General features: G+C 46.9%; 1 protein-coding gene across 4 annotated transcripts in view; it reads left to right on the forward strand.

The window, feature by feature from the left end:
* AIFM1 (apoptosis inducing factor mitochondria associated 1) overlaps window positions 1-15,650 on the forward strand; it is a 51,595-nt gene that overhangs the window by 23,185 nt on the left and 12,760 nt on the right. For all 4 annotated transcript variants that reach the window (XM_049766666.1, XM_049766667.1, XM_049766669.1 and 1 more), the window contains 6 exons: window positions 1,976-2,100; window positions 2,208-2,338; window positions 5,026-5,116; window positions 11,628-11,712; window positions 12,592-12,668; window positions 14,358-14,466. In XM_049766666.1, coding sequence (XP_049622623.1) covers window positions 1,976-2,100; window positions 2,208-2,338; window positions 5,026-5,116; window positions 11,628-11,712; window positions 12,592-12,668; window positions 14,358-14,466 — 618 coding nt within the window. The remainder of the gene's footprint in view (window positions 1-1,975; window positions 2,101-2,207; window positions 2,339-5,025; window positions 5,117-11,627; window positions 11,713-12,591; window positions 12,669-14,357; window positions 14,467-15,650) is intronic.

The raw sequence follows: 15,650 nt of genomic DNA on the forward strand, positions 1-15,650 counted from the left end.
ATCATTAAACTGTAATGAGATTGAGATTGTAATTTCCAGATGCTCTGAGATAGCCCCAGATGAGGGTTCAGTTTGTTCAAATACTCGATGGCAATTTTGGATTTGAAAATCAAAATAAGTGGCTGAAGAAACACTATAGTGTGTAAGGAACTTACTTTGCACATAGCCAACTCGGGTTAGATCCCTGGCACCACATATGGTCCCCTGAGCCCGCCAAGAATCATCCCTGAATGCAGAACCAAGTGCCCTGAACACTGCCAGATTTGGACCAAAAACCAAAAAAGAAAAAATTGGAATCAGTGGTGATTAAACATAGTTTATTGTTTTTCTTTATTCAGATTCCTAAGAAGCAATAAAATATTAAATTTAAGAGGGCAGTCTGTGAGAAATATTACTAGAAAAGAGATACAGGCCTTTTTTTTTCTCAGTGAGGACACTGTTTTGCTATGTTTTGTTCCCCTTTGGAGTTTTTCACTTTTGTGTAAAGATAAGTTTTTCAAAAGCATAGAACCATAGCTGCCATTTCCATGCTACCTGACTGATTGGCTTGTTTTTTTTTAGAGAGTTCTGTTTTAATCCTTTAAGGAACTGCACAGCTCTGGGTGGGTGATTCACATTGCTTTCTTCAATAATCCTGCTTAATTCTTGAACATTGTCTAATTACCCCCAATTGACCTCTGGACTCTCTTCCCCTTTATGGCTTCAAAAGGTGAAATTGAACTTGCTATTTTCTGGTTGTAATTAGGAATTTAATGGGGAGATCAGGATCCTTCTAATACACAGTGTTCTCTCGAATATATTTCGGGAACATGGAAGCAAGGTCCTACTTCTGACAGATGAATGCAATAAGCAGAATTGGCCAACTCAACTCTTGCGGGGGATGGGAGCAATTTTCCTCTTCTCACTTGAAAAGGATATTCTCCAGTCCCATGAAGATGCTGGCAAATTTGTTCAGATTAATGTTGGTCTAATGTTTTGCTGCCTTTGTAAGGAACTAAGACTTATGCTGGCTGTTCACAATATCCAGAACCTGGAAATAACCCAGTGTTCAAGAACAGATGGGTGGCTAAAGAAACTGGTACATTTACACAATGGAATACTATGCTGCTGTTAGGAAAAATAGTCATGAAATGAACTCAGGAAATGGGCTTACATAGATATGGAGAATATTATACTGAATGAAATGAGTCAGTGAGAAGGACAGACATAGAATGATCACACTCATTTGTGGGATATAAGAAAAAATAGATAGTAGAGTAATAATATCCGGAGACAATCGAGACGAAGACCAGAAGGACCATTTCATGGTAGGAAGCTTGCCAGAAATAGCTGGGGAGAACAGTTTGGGCAGAGAAGGGACCACTATGACAATGATAGTAGGAAATGATCACTCTAGACAAGAACTAGGTGATGAAAGGAGATAAAGTGATAGGCATAATCCCCTTCAGTAACAGTATTGCAAACCACAGTGTCTAAAAGAAAAAAACCGGAAGAGAGAGGGAAGTAAAATGTCTGCCCCAGGAGGAAAGCAGTGGGATAGGTGAGAGAAGGTGTGAAGGAAACTGGGGACATTGATGGTGGGAAATGTGCACTGGTGAAGGATGTCCATTGTATGACTGAAACTCAGTCTTGAACAACTTCGTAACTGCATCTCACAGTAATTTAATTAAAGTATGTATTTACAAAAAATAAAATACAGGGGGCCGGAGCGGTAATGCAAGCAGTAAGGCATCTGCCTTACCTAGGACAGACCGTGGTTCGATCCCCCAGCATTCCATATGGTCCTCCAAGCCAGGAGCAATTTCTGAGCACATAGCCAGGAGTAACCCCTGAGTGTCACTGCGTGTGGCCCAAAAAACAAACATAAAATAAAACATGACATCAAAGGATAAAAGAAAAGACTTGTGCTGGGTGATTTTTCAAATACTGACATCAGAGACTGTGCCTGTCACCCTCTATGGCCTATTGCTCACAGATCCGGAAGGAGAGACAACTCCTCAGGTCAGAGTACCAAGTCATGCTCCATTCCTGCTCATCGGTGGTGGCACTGCTGCCTTTGCTGCAGCCAGATCCATTCGGGCCCGGGATCCAGGGGCCAGGGTAAGACAAAAGTGGTCTTGCATGGTATCTAGAGTCTGTGAGTAGTTAGCCTCAGTGACCCCTCTTGACATCTGCCTCTTACAAGTATCATTATTTGGCATCTGAAGGTACTGATTGTGTCTGAAGATCCCGAGCTGCCATACATGCGACCTCCTCTTTCAAAAGAACTGTGGTTTTCAGATGATCCAAATGTCACCAAGACACTGCGATTCAGACAATGGAATGGAAAAGAGAGAAGGTGTGTTGACTTATGGGAAAAGGGTCTAGTAGGCAGCTTCAGTGCAGCTCAGGGAATGGGTCAGGATTTCGCAGGGACTGAAGAGTCCAGGAAGGGATGACTTGGCTGCTGCTGCAGTCAGCTTAGTGACAATTGGCTACCATGGCTGACATCTGGATTCAGGTAACCAGATGAGTCAACAGGAGTTTGGAAGGACTTCTGGCTTGCTTGATTCTAGCCAAAGTTCTCATTAGTAAAGCAATGTATATATTAATCTAGTAACTTCACTTCTACTCTTTTTTTTTTGGTTTTTGGGCCATCCTGGTGATGCTCGGGTTACTTCTGGCTCTGTGCTCAGAGATTGCTCCTGGCTTAGGGGACCATATAGGATGCTGGGGATCAAACCAGGTTCTGTCCTGGGTTGGCTGCGTGCAAGGCAAATGCCCTACCACTGCGCTATTGCTTCGGCCCCTTCACTTCTACTCATATTTCATTCCTTAGCAGGATATATACTTCCAGCTGTCCTTTATTTCATATTTAAGTCTATACTGGATAGCCCATTTGGGAAGATCTGTGAAGACTAGCTCCTTGAATATTCCTCTTGTTCTCAGTTTGAAATGAGAACAGTTTGAAATCCAGAACAGTATTTCTTGTTCTCAGTTTGAAATGAGAACAGTTTGAAATCCAGAACAGTATTTCTTTTCTTTTCTTTTTTTTTTTTTTTTTTGGTTTTTGGGCCACACCCTGTGACGCTCAGGGGTTACTCCTGGCTATGCGCTCAGAAGTTGCTCCTGGCTTCTTGGGGGACCATATGGGACGCCGGGGGATCGAACCTCGGTCCGTCCTAGGCTAGCGCAGGCAAGGCAGGCACCTTACCTCCAGCGCCACCGCCTGGCCCCTCTTTTCTTTTTTTTTTGTTTTGCTTCTTGGGCCACACCTAGTGACAATCAGGGGTTACTCCTGGCTATGCGCTTAGAAATCGCTCCTGGCTTGGGGGACCAGATGGGGCACTGGGGTATCGAACCGTGGTCTGTACTAGGTCAGCCGCTTGCAAGGCAAATGCCCTATTGCTGTGCCACCGCTCAGGCCCCAGAGCAATATTTCTCAACCTTAGCAAGTGTTGATGTTTTGTTGTGGTCCACACCCGCCTGTGCTCAGGGCTTACTCCTGCTTCTGTGCTCAGGGATGAGTTCTGGCAGGCTTAGGGGAGTATAGAGGGTGCGAGGGATTAGACTTGGGTCAGCTACATGTAAAGCCAGTGCCTCATCTGCTGTACTATCTCTCTGCAGGCCCCCTGTTGACATTTTTTGGTCACACCCAGCAGCGCTCAGCGGTTACTCCTGGCTCTATGCTCAGAAATTTCTTCTGGCAGGGTCGGGGGAACCATATGAGATGCTGGAATTTAAACTACCGTCTTTCTGCATGCAGGGCCAATGCCCTACCTCCATGCTATCTCTCCAGCCCCTCACTGTTGACGTTTTAAGCTGAATAATTTCTTGCTGTGTGTGCTGACGGGTGTATTATAAGTTATAAAACAGCGTCTATCCACTAGACAACAGTAGTATCCCTCTCCTAAGCTTCTATAGCCAAAAATGTATCTAGACACTGCAAATGGGCCACTTGTCTCCAGTTGAAAAGCATTGGTCTGGGCTGGAGTGATAGCACAGCAGTAGGGTGTTTGCCTTGCATGCGGCCAACCCGGACAGGCTCCAGTTTGATTCCCGGCATCTCATATGGTCCCCTGAGCCTGCCAGGAGCGACTTCTGAGCACAAAGCCAGGAGTAACCCCTGAGCACTGCCAAAATCAAACCAAACCAAACCAAAATGAAACAAAACCACAAAAAAGAAAAACATTAGTCTAAAATATCCAAGGAAATAACTTGGAGGCCTCACAACACTGCTGGGTATGCCCTTTTCTAAAACAACAGCAAAACCAATAAAACAAGAGGGCATTTGCTATGCATGTGCTTGACCCAGGTTTGATCTTTGGTACCCCATGTGTTCCCCCAGCACCATCAGGAGTAACTCCTTAGTGTAGAGTCAAGGGTAAGTCCTGAGCTCTGCCAGTTGTGGCCCCAAAACAAAAACCTTAAGTAGAGGCTTACCTTTGGGAAATTTTCCTAAAATAGTTTTTTTTTGCTTTTGATTTTTTGGGCCACACCTGGCGATGTACAGGGAACACTACTGACTCTGAGCTCAGAATTTACTCCTGGCAGGCTTAGGGGACTATATAGGATGCCAGGGCTTCAACCTGGCAAGACAAACACCCTACTGCTGTACTGTCACTCTGGCCCCTAAAATAGTTTTCTAATAGAGATTTTGTTGAAATTTTGTTTTTGGTACTTTTGTTTCTAACACAAACACAGTAGGGGCTAGAGAGATAGCACAGTGGTAGGGCATTTTGCCTTGCATGCAGCCAACCCAGGACGGATGGTGGTTCAATTCCCAGCATCCTATGTGGTCCACCGTGCCTGCCAGGAGCGATTTCTGAGCACAGAGCCAAGAGTAACCCCTAAGTGTTGCAGGGTGTGACCCACAAACAGAACAAACAAAAACACAGTAGGGGTATAACAGATGCCCCAAAGCAACCGAGTGGCGAACTGGTCTGCAGTAGGAGGATGAGAAGAGTTGAGCTAACACAGTGGGGGATGAGGAACGCTGATATTGTTCCAGTTACATCTAACATTCTCCCACTGTTCTTCGTACAGCATATATTTCCAGCCACCATCTTTCTATGTCTCTGCTCAGGACCTGCCTCACATTGAAAACGGTGGTGTAGCCGTCCTCACTGGGAAGAAGGTGAGCTAATGGACTGCTGATTCCTTTGTCATGGTCCATGTACTTGTGCATGCAGGCTGTAAGTCTGGTGGCCCATGGATCTGTGCTGCCTACTGTACTTAATCAAAGGAGAATTGAGTCATTTTAGGGTTAGTATCACTAATCTACACTGCAGAATAGACCTTTCTGAACTCAAATTCTAGAGTAGCAAGCCAGCTAAACTTGCCCAGGGAAATCAAATCATTGGGTGACCCTTGAAGAAATTTCCTGTTTTTTTGTGCTTCTGTCCTTCCTACTATTCTTTTTTGTTTTTATTTTTGGACCACACCTGGTGATGTTCAGGAGTTACTCGTGGTTCTGCACTCAGGAATCACTCCTATATGTGCTCAGGGGACCATATGGGATTCTGGGGATTGAACCCAGATCGGCTGTGTGCATGACTAATGGCCCTTCCTGCTGTAATATTGCTCTGACCTTCTTCCTACTATTCTACACTCACCCTTCTTTGGCTTCCTTGATGACAAGAGATTGACAGCTGTCTGTTTTTCGGGGTAGTAAAATCATTCAGGAATATCTTTGCAAGTTTGAAGGAAGTTTGCTTCTTTTGGGATTTTTTTTTTTTTTTTGGTTTTTGGGCCACACCCGGCGGTGCTCAGGGGTTACTCCTGGCTATCTGCTCAGAAATAGCTCCTGGCAGGCACGGGGGACCATATGGGACACCGGGATTCGAACCAACCACCTTTGGTGCTGGATAGGCTGCTTGCAAGGCAAACGCCGCTGTGCTATCTCTCCGGGCCCTCTTTTGGGATTTTTGTTTTGATTTTTTAATGGCAGATTTTCTTAGACTGTGGTGATTAGGTGGGATTTATAAACTAATGGTGATGTTTGCCATAGGGAGGGTGGTGTTATTGGGAGGAGCGAAGTGTAAGACTGGACACAGGATCCAGTGCACCAGTGGAGGCCCTGATCTATAAGAAAGATAGACCCACTTCCCCAGACCAGTTAGGCAGAGAAACTGCACATAGGTTTGTGAAGCCGCAGGTAACTTGACCTGTGGGAAGCACGTCCTGTGTGGAGATAACACAAAAAGGTCTGCCCCCTCGGGGATAGCCGAAATGTGAACAGAATCAGTCAACACAGATGTGGAATAGGAAAAACCAGCAGAGTAAATTGTGGAACTACTAGGAAGCCCAGTACAAGAAAGTCATTGCTAATAATGTTCACAGGAAAAGAAGAATGGGAGATCTTTTTTTGTTGTTTTTTTTTTGTTGTTGTTGTTTTTTGGGGGGCACACCTGGTGACTCTCAGGGGTTACTCCTGGCTATGCACTCAGAAATTGCTCCTGGCTTGGGGGACCATATGGGACTCCAGGGGATCGAACTACGGTCCATCCTAGGTTAGTGCATTCAAGGCCCTACTGCCTGTGCCACCATTCTGGCACCAGAATGGGAAATCTTACAGAAGAAAGAGGCACTCACTAGATTGGAGAACATGAAGAGCTTTTAACTTGAAAAGAAGAGCATAGGCCGAGGCACAGGGTCCGTCTGAACTATGCTTGGCACAGGTAAACATAGTCAGCTAGATGCTGACAGACAGAGCAGGAAGGACAGAGAGTGGCAAGAGAAGAAGCCTAGCTGGGGCTGGAGAGGTAACATGGAGGTAGGACGTTTCCCTTGCATGCAGAAGGACGGTGGTTCGAATCCCAGCATCCCATATGGTCCCCCGAGCCTACTTGGAGTGATTTCTGAGTGTAAAGCCAGGAGTAATCCCTGAGTGCTGCCCGGTCTGACCCCCCCCCCCCAAAAAAAAGGAAGCCGAGCTGTGGCCCAGGGATCTAATTGGGGCTAGCTTTGCTGTGGGAGGAGGCTTGAATTTTATCCGGTATTGACAGGGGAGCTGCTGAGTCCTAGACAAGGATATAAAACAGTTGGATTAAAATTTATTTAATCACCCTGTTGGCTTTCAGGATGATAGATGGCAGGGACTGCTACTAGTGTAGAAATCCAGGTGAGAGATGCTTAGAGCCTCAGTTAGGATAGTAATGATGGTGATGATGGCAAGTGAGGACAGTGTTATTGTTGTTAGTTGTGAGAGTCACACCTGGCAGTTACCTAATTCCAGGGAGCAAACCCAGGGTCTTACACTTCTAGGCCTGTGCATTACCTTCTGAGCTATATCCTTGCCCCTGAGCAAGCCTATTTTTATTTTAGTTTTTTGTTTGCTTGTTTTGGGGCCATATCTGGCGGCACTCAGGGATTACTCCTGGCTCTGAGCTTAGAAACTGCTCCTGGCAGGCTCGGGGAACCATATGGGATGCCAGGAATTGAACCCGGGTCTCTTCCAGGTCGGCCATGTGCAAGGCAAATGCCCTAGCACTGTGTTATCAATCCAGTCCCCCTTTTTTGGCTTTTGGGTCACACCTGGTGGCACTCAGGGGTTACTCCTGCACTGTACTCAGAAATCGCTCCTGGCAGGCTCGGGACCATATGGGACCTGGGTTTTGAACCAATGTCCATCTTGGATGGGCTGCATGCAAGACAAACACCCTACCATTGTGCTGTCTCCCTCCCCCACCCCGTTTTGTGTTTGTGTGTGTGTTGGCCACACACAGTGTTACTCAGGTTGCTCCTGACTTTGTATCAGGAATTATTCCTGGTAGTCATATGGGATGCTGGGGATTAATCCTGTTGGCCTCAAGCAAGGCAGACATCCTGCCCACTGTATTCTTGTTCCAATCCCACAAGCACAGGTTTTTTATCGGGGGGTGGGGGGTGTGGCCACACCCAGAAGTACTCAAGGGTGACTCCTGGCTCAGCAGCCAGAAATTACTCCTGGCAAACTTGGGACCATATGGGATACCAGGAATTGAACCCAGGTTGGTCATGTACAAGGCAAAGATCCTATTCGCTCTGGCCCAACGAGCACAGATTTAAGAAGCTTTATGTGTATTATATCACTTTGGCCTCATAATAATCTTACAAGATAGCTACTGTTTTTCCCAATTATTCCCTAGAAAGAAATTGCAGTTGAATGAGGTTAAGGGCTGGGGCTAGAGTGAGAGTATAGCAATAAAGCTATACTGAGTTCGATTCCCAGCACCCTGTATGATCCCCCAGGTACCTCTGTACTCAGGAGTGATCCATGAGTGTAGAGCCAGGAGTAAGCCCTGAGGACTGCCAGGTGTGGCCTCCAAATGAAAAATAAATTTAAAAAGAGGTTGAAGGCTTAAGAATGTAGCCCAGGGGCTGGAGAGATAGCATAGCGGTAGGGTTTTTGCTTTGCACGCAGCCAACCCAGGAGACAGTGGTTCAATTCGTGGCATCCCATAAGGTCCCCTGAGCCTGCCAGGGGCAATTTCTGAGCTCAGAGCCAGGAGTACTCCTGAACACCTCCAGGTGTGAACAACAACAACAAAACCAAGAATGTATCTCAGCAGTATAACTTGCATATCTGAGGTCCTGGATTCAATCCTGGGTACAGAAACTGAAACATGGTCCCCAAGAGTTGGGGAACTAGCTCAAAGTGCCAGTGCAAATGTGCAGCCTGGAGTCCCAGATTCAGTTTCCAACACCATTTGGTCCCCTGAGCACTGCCAGGAGTGACCGTCAAGCTTTTGCTGAAAGTAAGCACTGAATACCAAGTCTGACCAATAATTTGCCCTGAATTATACAGGTAATAAGTGATGGGAACAGAATTTGAGCCCAGATCTAACTGCAGAGTTCTGATTCAAATGCCAAAGCTCAACATCACTGACAGCTTCCTGTGAAGAAGAGTGGGGACATGCCTAGGCCAGTTTGCCAAGCTACAGGGATTGGTTGAAGTCAGCAGATGAGGGAGCAGGAAGTGGCAAAGAGGACTTTCAAAATTCCCACCATATCTAAGTAGGTAGTGGGTGGTGTGCCATTGGTTCAGAAACCCGTTACAAAAGTAAGATGCAGTTTAAGATTTAGTTTGGGGTGTTGGAGTACAATAGTATTGGTGCTTTCTTTGATACCCGGCACCCCATATGGTCCCTTGAGCTCCACCAGGAGAGATCTCTGAGCACAGAGCCAGGAGTAAGCCCTGAGCACCACCCGGTGTGGCCCTAAAAAAGAAAGATTCAGTTTCAGATTAATGAGTGAAATGGATTATCTGTGTATGATACCCAGTGGGCAGTTGTATGTCTGACTGTGGCAGCCACTGGCAGGAATTGGGACACTTAGAGGTGGGAGTCTGCTCAGATAGAGCCTAGAGCCGAAGATCAGCCATGCAGGTGTTTAAACCAGAAAAGTTGAGAGGCCTTGCCCAGAGAACCTGTGGAGTCAGAAGTGAAAGGAGGGCAAGTGAAACACAGATGAGGCAGGCTTAGAAGAGGACCAAAAGGGGCCTTTGAGGTAGCACAGTGGGAAGGGTGCTTGCCTTGAATATGGTCAGTCCAAGTTTGAGCCCCAGTACCCCATGTAGTAGGTCCCCTGAGCCATCCAGGAGTAATCTTTGGGCACAGAGCCAAGTCCAGTCCCACCCTCAACCCGTATGATCCCTTGAGCCCCATTCGGAGTGGTCTCTGAATACAGAGCCAGGAGTAAGCCCCAAACACCGCTGGGCATGACCTCCCAAAACAAAACAAATAAAAGAATTTACAAAGCAGACAGCAGTGTTCAAAAACAGTGAGTGTGAGAACCCCGGACAAGGTCCACATCAGAGGCTCAAAGAGGATATGTTGTGCAGGTTAGTGTACAAGAATCTGGGTTTTGTTTGGGGGCCATACACAGCAGTGCTCAGGGGTCACTCCCAATATCCTACTTGGTGGACCTCGTAATGCTGGGAATTAAACCTGGGCTTTCCACATACCAAGAATGCACTCAGCCCTTTGAACTATCTCCTGGACCACTGTAGCAGAAAAATCAAGTGGGAAAATTTTAAAATGACTCAGGTTAGGCCATAGTACAATGGATAGAGGGTACTTACTTTTCCTGAAGCTGATCTGGCTTCAATTTCTGGCACACCATATGTTCTCTCATGCCCACTAGGAGTGATCTCTGAGTACCAAGCCAGGAGTAGGTCCTAAGCACTGCCAGGTGTACCCCTTCCCCCCACCAAAAATGACCCATTGTAGGATCCAGGGAGATGATGCCCCAAAGAGCTGGGAGTGAATGCTTTGCTTGTCGGAGGCCTAAGTTTGGTGCCAGCATTGCATGTCTATCCTCCTTGCTCCCCCTAACTAAAGACTGTAGGGAGAGACCCAACCTTAGAGAATCATGTGGCATAGAACTTCTTTTTTTGTTTGTTTTATTTTTTTTTGTTTTTGGGCCACACCCTGTGACACTCAGGAGTTACTCCTAGCTCTGTGCTCAGAAATTGCTCCTAGCTTGGGGGACCATATGGGATGCCAGGGGATCGAACCGCAGTCTGTCCTGGGTCAGCTGCTTGCAAGGCAAATGCCCTACCGCTGTGCCACCACTCCGGCCCCGGCATAGAACTTCTTCAAAATAACTCATTTTGATATTGCAAAGTTAGGAAAGGAATGAATCTTGCAAATAGTTTAAAGGAGAAAAGCTAGTTGGCCATTGGGCAAAAACTAGAGGAGGACAGAATCAAAGGCGGGCTTTTCAGGGTGGCCTAGATAGGAGTTTGATAATGGGCTAAAGGCAGGACAGGGCAGGAGACAGGGAATGAGTGGGTGACTAACAGAACAAGATGGTGGGAAAGGGAAAGAGATGGAAGGGCCAGAGCAGTAAATGGAACAGAGATGACACCTCATCCCAAAAACTAGAAGAAAGGGACTAAAATGGTTCTGTGCTAAAGGAAGGGGTTTTCCCAGTGGTGCTCAGAATATCTGGGGCTCCCACTGGCAATTCCTTTGGAGGGGTTTGGATCACACCCAGCGTGCTCAGGGGTTACTCCTGGCTCTGTGCCCAGAAATCACTCCTGGCAGGCTTGGGGGACCAAAGAGAATGCTGGGGATGGAACCCAGGTCCATCCCAGGTCGGCCACATGCAAGGCAAATGCCCTATCACTGTGCTATAGCTCTGGCTCAGCAATTCTTTTTGTTAAATTTTTATTTTTGAGCCACACCCAGCAGTGCTCAGGACTTAATCCTGGTTCTGTGCTCAGGGGTGAATTTTTTGGGGGGGAAGTGGAGCCACAACCAGCGGTGCTTGGGGCTTATTCCTTCCTCTGCACTCACATCACTCCAGACAGAAACATTTGCAAGTACCCCAACTGATGCAGCCCAGAGCAATGCATGGCACATGAGATACCATAGAAAGGAAGAAAGGAGGGATTAACAGAAGGAAAAGGGTGAGGTTTAGAGGTGGAGACCTAGGATAGGAGGTGAAATACTGGCTTTGCATGTGGCTAAACCCAGTTCGATCCCTTGTACCACATGTGGTTTCCCCAAGCACCACCAGGACAGATCCTTGAGCACCCCCAGGTGTGACCTGGAAGTCACCCCAAATAATAGTAAAATGAAACGGTGAATTTCATCAGTTCGAGCTGAGATTAACCTCTGCATCTGTGTGTGTGTGTGTGTGTGTGTGTGTGTGTGTTTCAGGTGGTACAGCTGGATGTAAGAGGCAACATGGTGAGACTCAATGATGGTTCCCAGATTACCTACGAGAAGTGCTTGATTGCCACTGGTGAGTGTTTCCGACCATCACTTCTCTGAGACAGCTTGTCCCAGTTCTCGTATTGAAGGCCTTAGCCCTGAGCGCCACCAGCAGTGACTCCTGAGTGCAGAGCCAGGAGTAAAGTCCTGAGTACCCCCATGGGTCTGGCCCCCAAACCAAACACCAACAAGGCCTGACCTAATCTTCAGCACACCAAAACCCTGGTCTGTCTTTGTGTGGCTAACTCTGGCCCTCTGAGATGAGCTTGGCTTTCTTTCTGCAATTTTTTTTTGTTTTTCAGCCACATTCGGTGATGCTCAGGGGTTATTCCTGGCTATGTGCTCAGAAATCACTCCTGGCTTGGGGGACTATATGGAACACTGGAGGACTGAACCACAGTCCATCCTAGGTCAGCCTTATGCAAGGCACATGCCCTACCACTTGCGCCACCGCTCTGGCCCTGGCTTTCTTTCTGGAAAAGAGCTTGGTTGACTCTCAAAGGCCTACTGAGTGAGCCCTTTCTCTCTGCCCTCTACCCTGAAAGTGACAGTTTCTCGGGGCGTCACTGCAGTTCCCATCAGGAGTCCTGAGACCAAAGGTGGCACTGAAACAAACTGTACCTCTGCTCTCTGCTAATCCCCCCAAAAGAAACTGGGAGAGAACGTGGAAGCAGAGAGGCCCTCGGAGGAAGGGCAGACTCTGTGAAGAGAGACTTGCAGAAGAGACAGAAAGCCTGTTGTGTGGCTGAGCTGAAGGGAAACAAAGCCGTCACATGGAGGTGGAGGCTGTGGTGACACCCCCCCAGGAGCCCTCACTCTGGCACTCCACTTACCATCTCTCAGGGAGAATTGTTTGACCTGCTCTTGCTAGTTAGTGCTAAAGCTTTTTTTTCCTCCTCTTCATTTCTAGGAGGTACTCCAAGAAGTCTGTCTGCCATTGATAGGGCCGGAGCAGAGGTGAAGAGTAGAACAACTCTGTTCAGAAAGGTAATTGTCTGCTTTAGTACTTTCATGGAGTCGAATTTGAAGAGCGAGTATAATCTTGTGGTCCCCAAGTACCCACCTGGGAATTGGGAGATCCAGCTTCTACTTATGGCTCTTGTACAGGCTTGTTATCTGGCCTTGAGCAAGTTGCTTCCCCTCTCTACCTCTCAAAAATCTCCAGCTCAAGGGCTTGGAGCTCCTGGGAGAAAAATCCTTGTGTTTTTATTGTGTTCCAATAGCTCTGCCGTAGTTGGTTTTGCCTCGCGCTTTTGAATCATTGGAACACCTTGGAGCTTCTTGGTAAATTAAATGCAAGTGCTGTTGTGGAGAATTGAGGGAGAAAAGAGTAAAGTAGAAAGGGAAGAAGGGTGGGGGTTGCTGCTTAAGAAAACTGCTGAATCTCCTAGCTACCCTTAGTATATATTTGAAAAGATTTATACTTTTTTTTTACTTTTGCTTATTTGTTTTTAAGCCATATAAGGCAGTGCTTAGGGGTTATTCCTGGTTCTGTTCTCAGGGATAACTCCTTGCAGGGCTCAGGGGACCGTTTGGGATTCCGGGAATTGAATCTGGGTCAACTGTGTGCAAGGCAAGTGCCCTATCCACTATACTCTCACTCTGACCCCTGTATTCTTCTGAGTTCTTTTTGGTGGTGTTAGAGCTATAACTGGTAGTGCTCAGAGGCTACTCCTGACTTCGTGCTTACTCCTGGTAGTAGTCAGGGGGACCATATGCAGTACTGGGGGTTGAACTGGGGTCAGTCATGTGGAAAGTAGGCACTTATCCCCTTTATGGTCTCTTCAGCTCATGTAAGCTTTGTTAGAATAGTTTGTCACCCTTGGCATTGTTGACATTGAGAGCCAGATAATTGTTTGCAATGGGACTGGCCCAGATATTGCAAGGTGTTCAGTGCCATGTCTGGCAGCCAAAGATGTCTCCACAGTTCCATAGTGATAACAAAGCAGATAGTTTGCTTGCCTTACACACAGCCAACCCAGGTTTAATTTCCAGCATCACATATAGTCCCCTCAACACCGCCAGAAGTCACCCCTGAGCACAGAGCCAGGAGTAAACCCTGAGCACTGCCAAGTATGGTCTAAAAGCAAATAGCCAACAATATCTCCAGATACTACAGTGGCTCAGGCACTTGTCTTGAATGCAGCTGACCCTGAGTTGATCTCTGGCCTCACATATGGTCCCCCAAACACTGCTTGGAGTCATCCCTGAGCAGAGAGCCAGTAGTAATCCCTGAGCACTGCTGGGTATGGTCCCAAAACAAAGCAAAACAGTGTCTCTCTAGGAAAGAAGCGTTAAAATTGGACCAGACTGATTGCACAGCAATTAGAACATTTGCCTTGCATACAGCTGATCCAGGTTCGACCCCCAGCATCCTGTATGGTCTCCCCAGCCTGCCAGGCGTAAATTCTGGTGCAGAACCAGGAGTAACCCCTGAATGCCATTGGGTATGGCCCAAAAATCATAATGGGGGCTTTAAAATCACTCCCAGTTGTGAGCCACTGTTACTAGCCAGTGTTAACATGGAGAATGAAATTTTCGTAGATACTTTAGAGGCTGTATATGGAGATTTTTGTAAACAAATTAACATTGTCAAAGATTTCCAGGCAAATATTTTCTGTTACTCTCTAGTGCCCCTTTGGGGAATTAGTGGTCTAACCTGGTGTGATTCCACAGATTAGAGACTTTAGAGCCTTAGAGAAGATTTCCCGGGAAGTCAAGTCAATCACAATTATCGGAGGTGGCTTTCTTGGTAGCGAACTGGCCTGTGCTCTCGGCAGAAAGGGTGAGTACTGGAGGAGGTGCATCGTACAGGGGGGAAGCCTAGATCACCCTTGACCCCAGAGCATGGGGAGAGCATGGAGAGAAGGACAGAAAAGGGAAGACATTGAGGAACAAAGGAAGAAGATGAGAAAGGGAAGTATCAGTGGTCAGGGATCAGGGGCTTCAGTTATATTAGGTATATGAGAGAGTGGTATAGCTACAGAGCCAGAGAACAGACACAAAAACACTGAGAACATGAGATCTAAACTTTAACTGCTGAACTTTGTAATATACTTGTTAAGGTAGCAGGTTGGGGGGGGTGTGGCATGGAAAGGAGCATGGGGACACTGGTAGAAGAAAGTCCACTTTGGTGATGGGATTGGTACTGAAATATTGTATGCTTACAACTCGACGATGGATAACTGTGGAAACCATGGTTCTTTAATTAAATCAAAATTTATTTAAAAAGAATGAGTACTGGAGGAGTGAACCTCTTCATCTTCTTTCCTGTTTTCTTCAAATCACAGATTCCAGGGTAGAACAGATTTAAGGTTCAGAGGTCAAACAACTAAGGGCTCAAATAATGCATCCTTTAGTGACTGAAAAGCTCACCTTGAGCAGCTGAGCAGCAGCCCTTCTTTCTTCTGTGCCAGAGCTTCTATGGTGCAGCTTCTTTGTCAGGGCTCCTTAGGGGAAAATGTGATGGGAAGTGAGTGCTAAGAGCAGGGCCCAGAGTGGGGCCCAAGAGATAGTGCAGCTAGTAGGGCATTTGCTTTGCTCATGGCCAATCCCTGGCATCCCATATGATCCCCCAGAGGTATCACTAATACCTGAGAACCATCAGTTATGTCCCCACAGAAGAAAATTCCCAAAAAGAGAGTAGGACTAGAGCCATAGTAGGTTAGGGTAATTGTGTTACATGTGACTAACCTGGGTTCAACTCCCAGCACCCCAGACAGTCCCCAAGACCCACCAGGAGTGATCCCTCTCTGAAGAGCCAGGAGTAAGACCTGAGCATTGCCGAGTGTGGCCCCCAAACCAAAAGTAAATCACTAAAGAAGCAATGGAGGGGCTGGAGTGATAACATAGCGGTAGGGCATTTGCCTTGCATGCACCTGACCCGGGATGGACCTGGGTTCTTTTTTTTTTTTTTTTTTTTTTTGGGTCACACCCGGCAGTGCTCAGGGGTTTTTCCTGGCTCCATTT

The sequence above is a fragment of the Suncus etruscus genome, chromosome X (genome assembly GCF_024139225.1).
Source record: "Suncus etruscus isolate mSunEtr1 chromosome X, mSunEtr1.pri.cur, whole genome shotgun sequence".
Classification (NCBI taxonomy): domain Eukaryota; kingdom Metazoa; phylum Chordata; class Mammalia; order Eulipotyphla; family Soricidae; genus Suncus; species Suncus etruscus.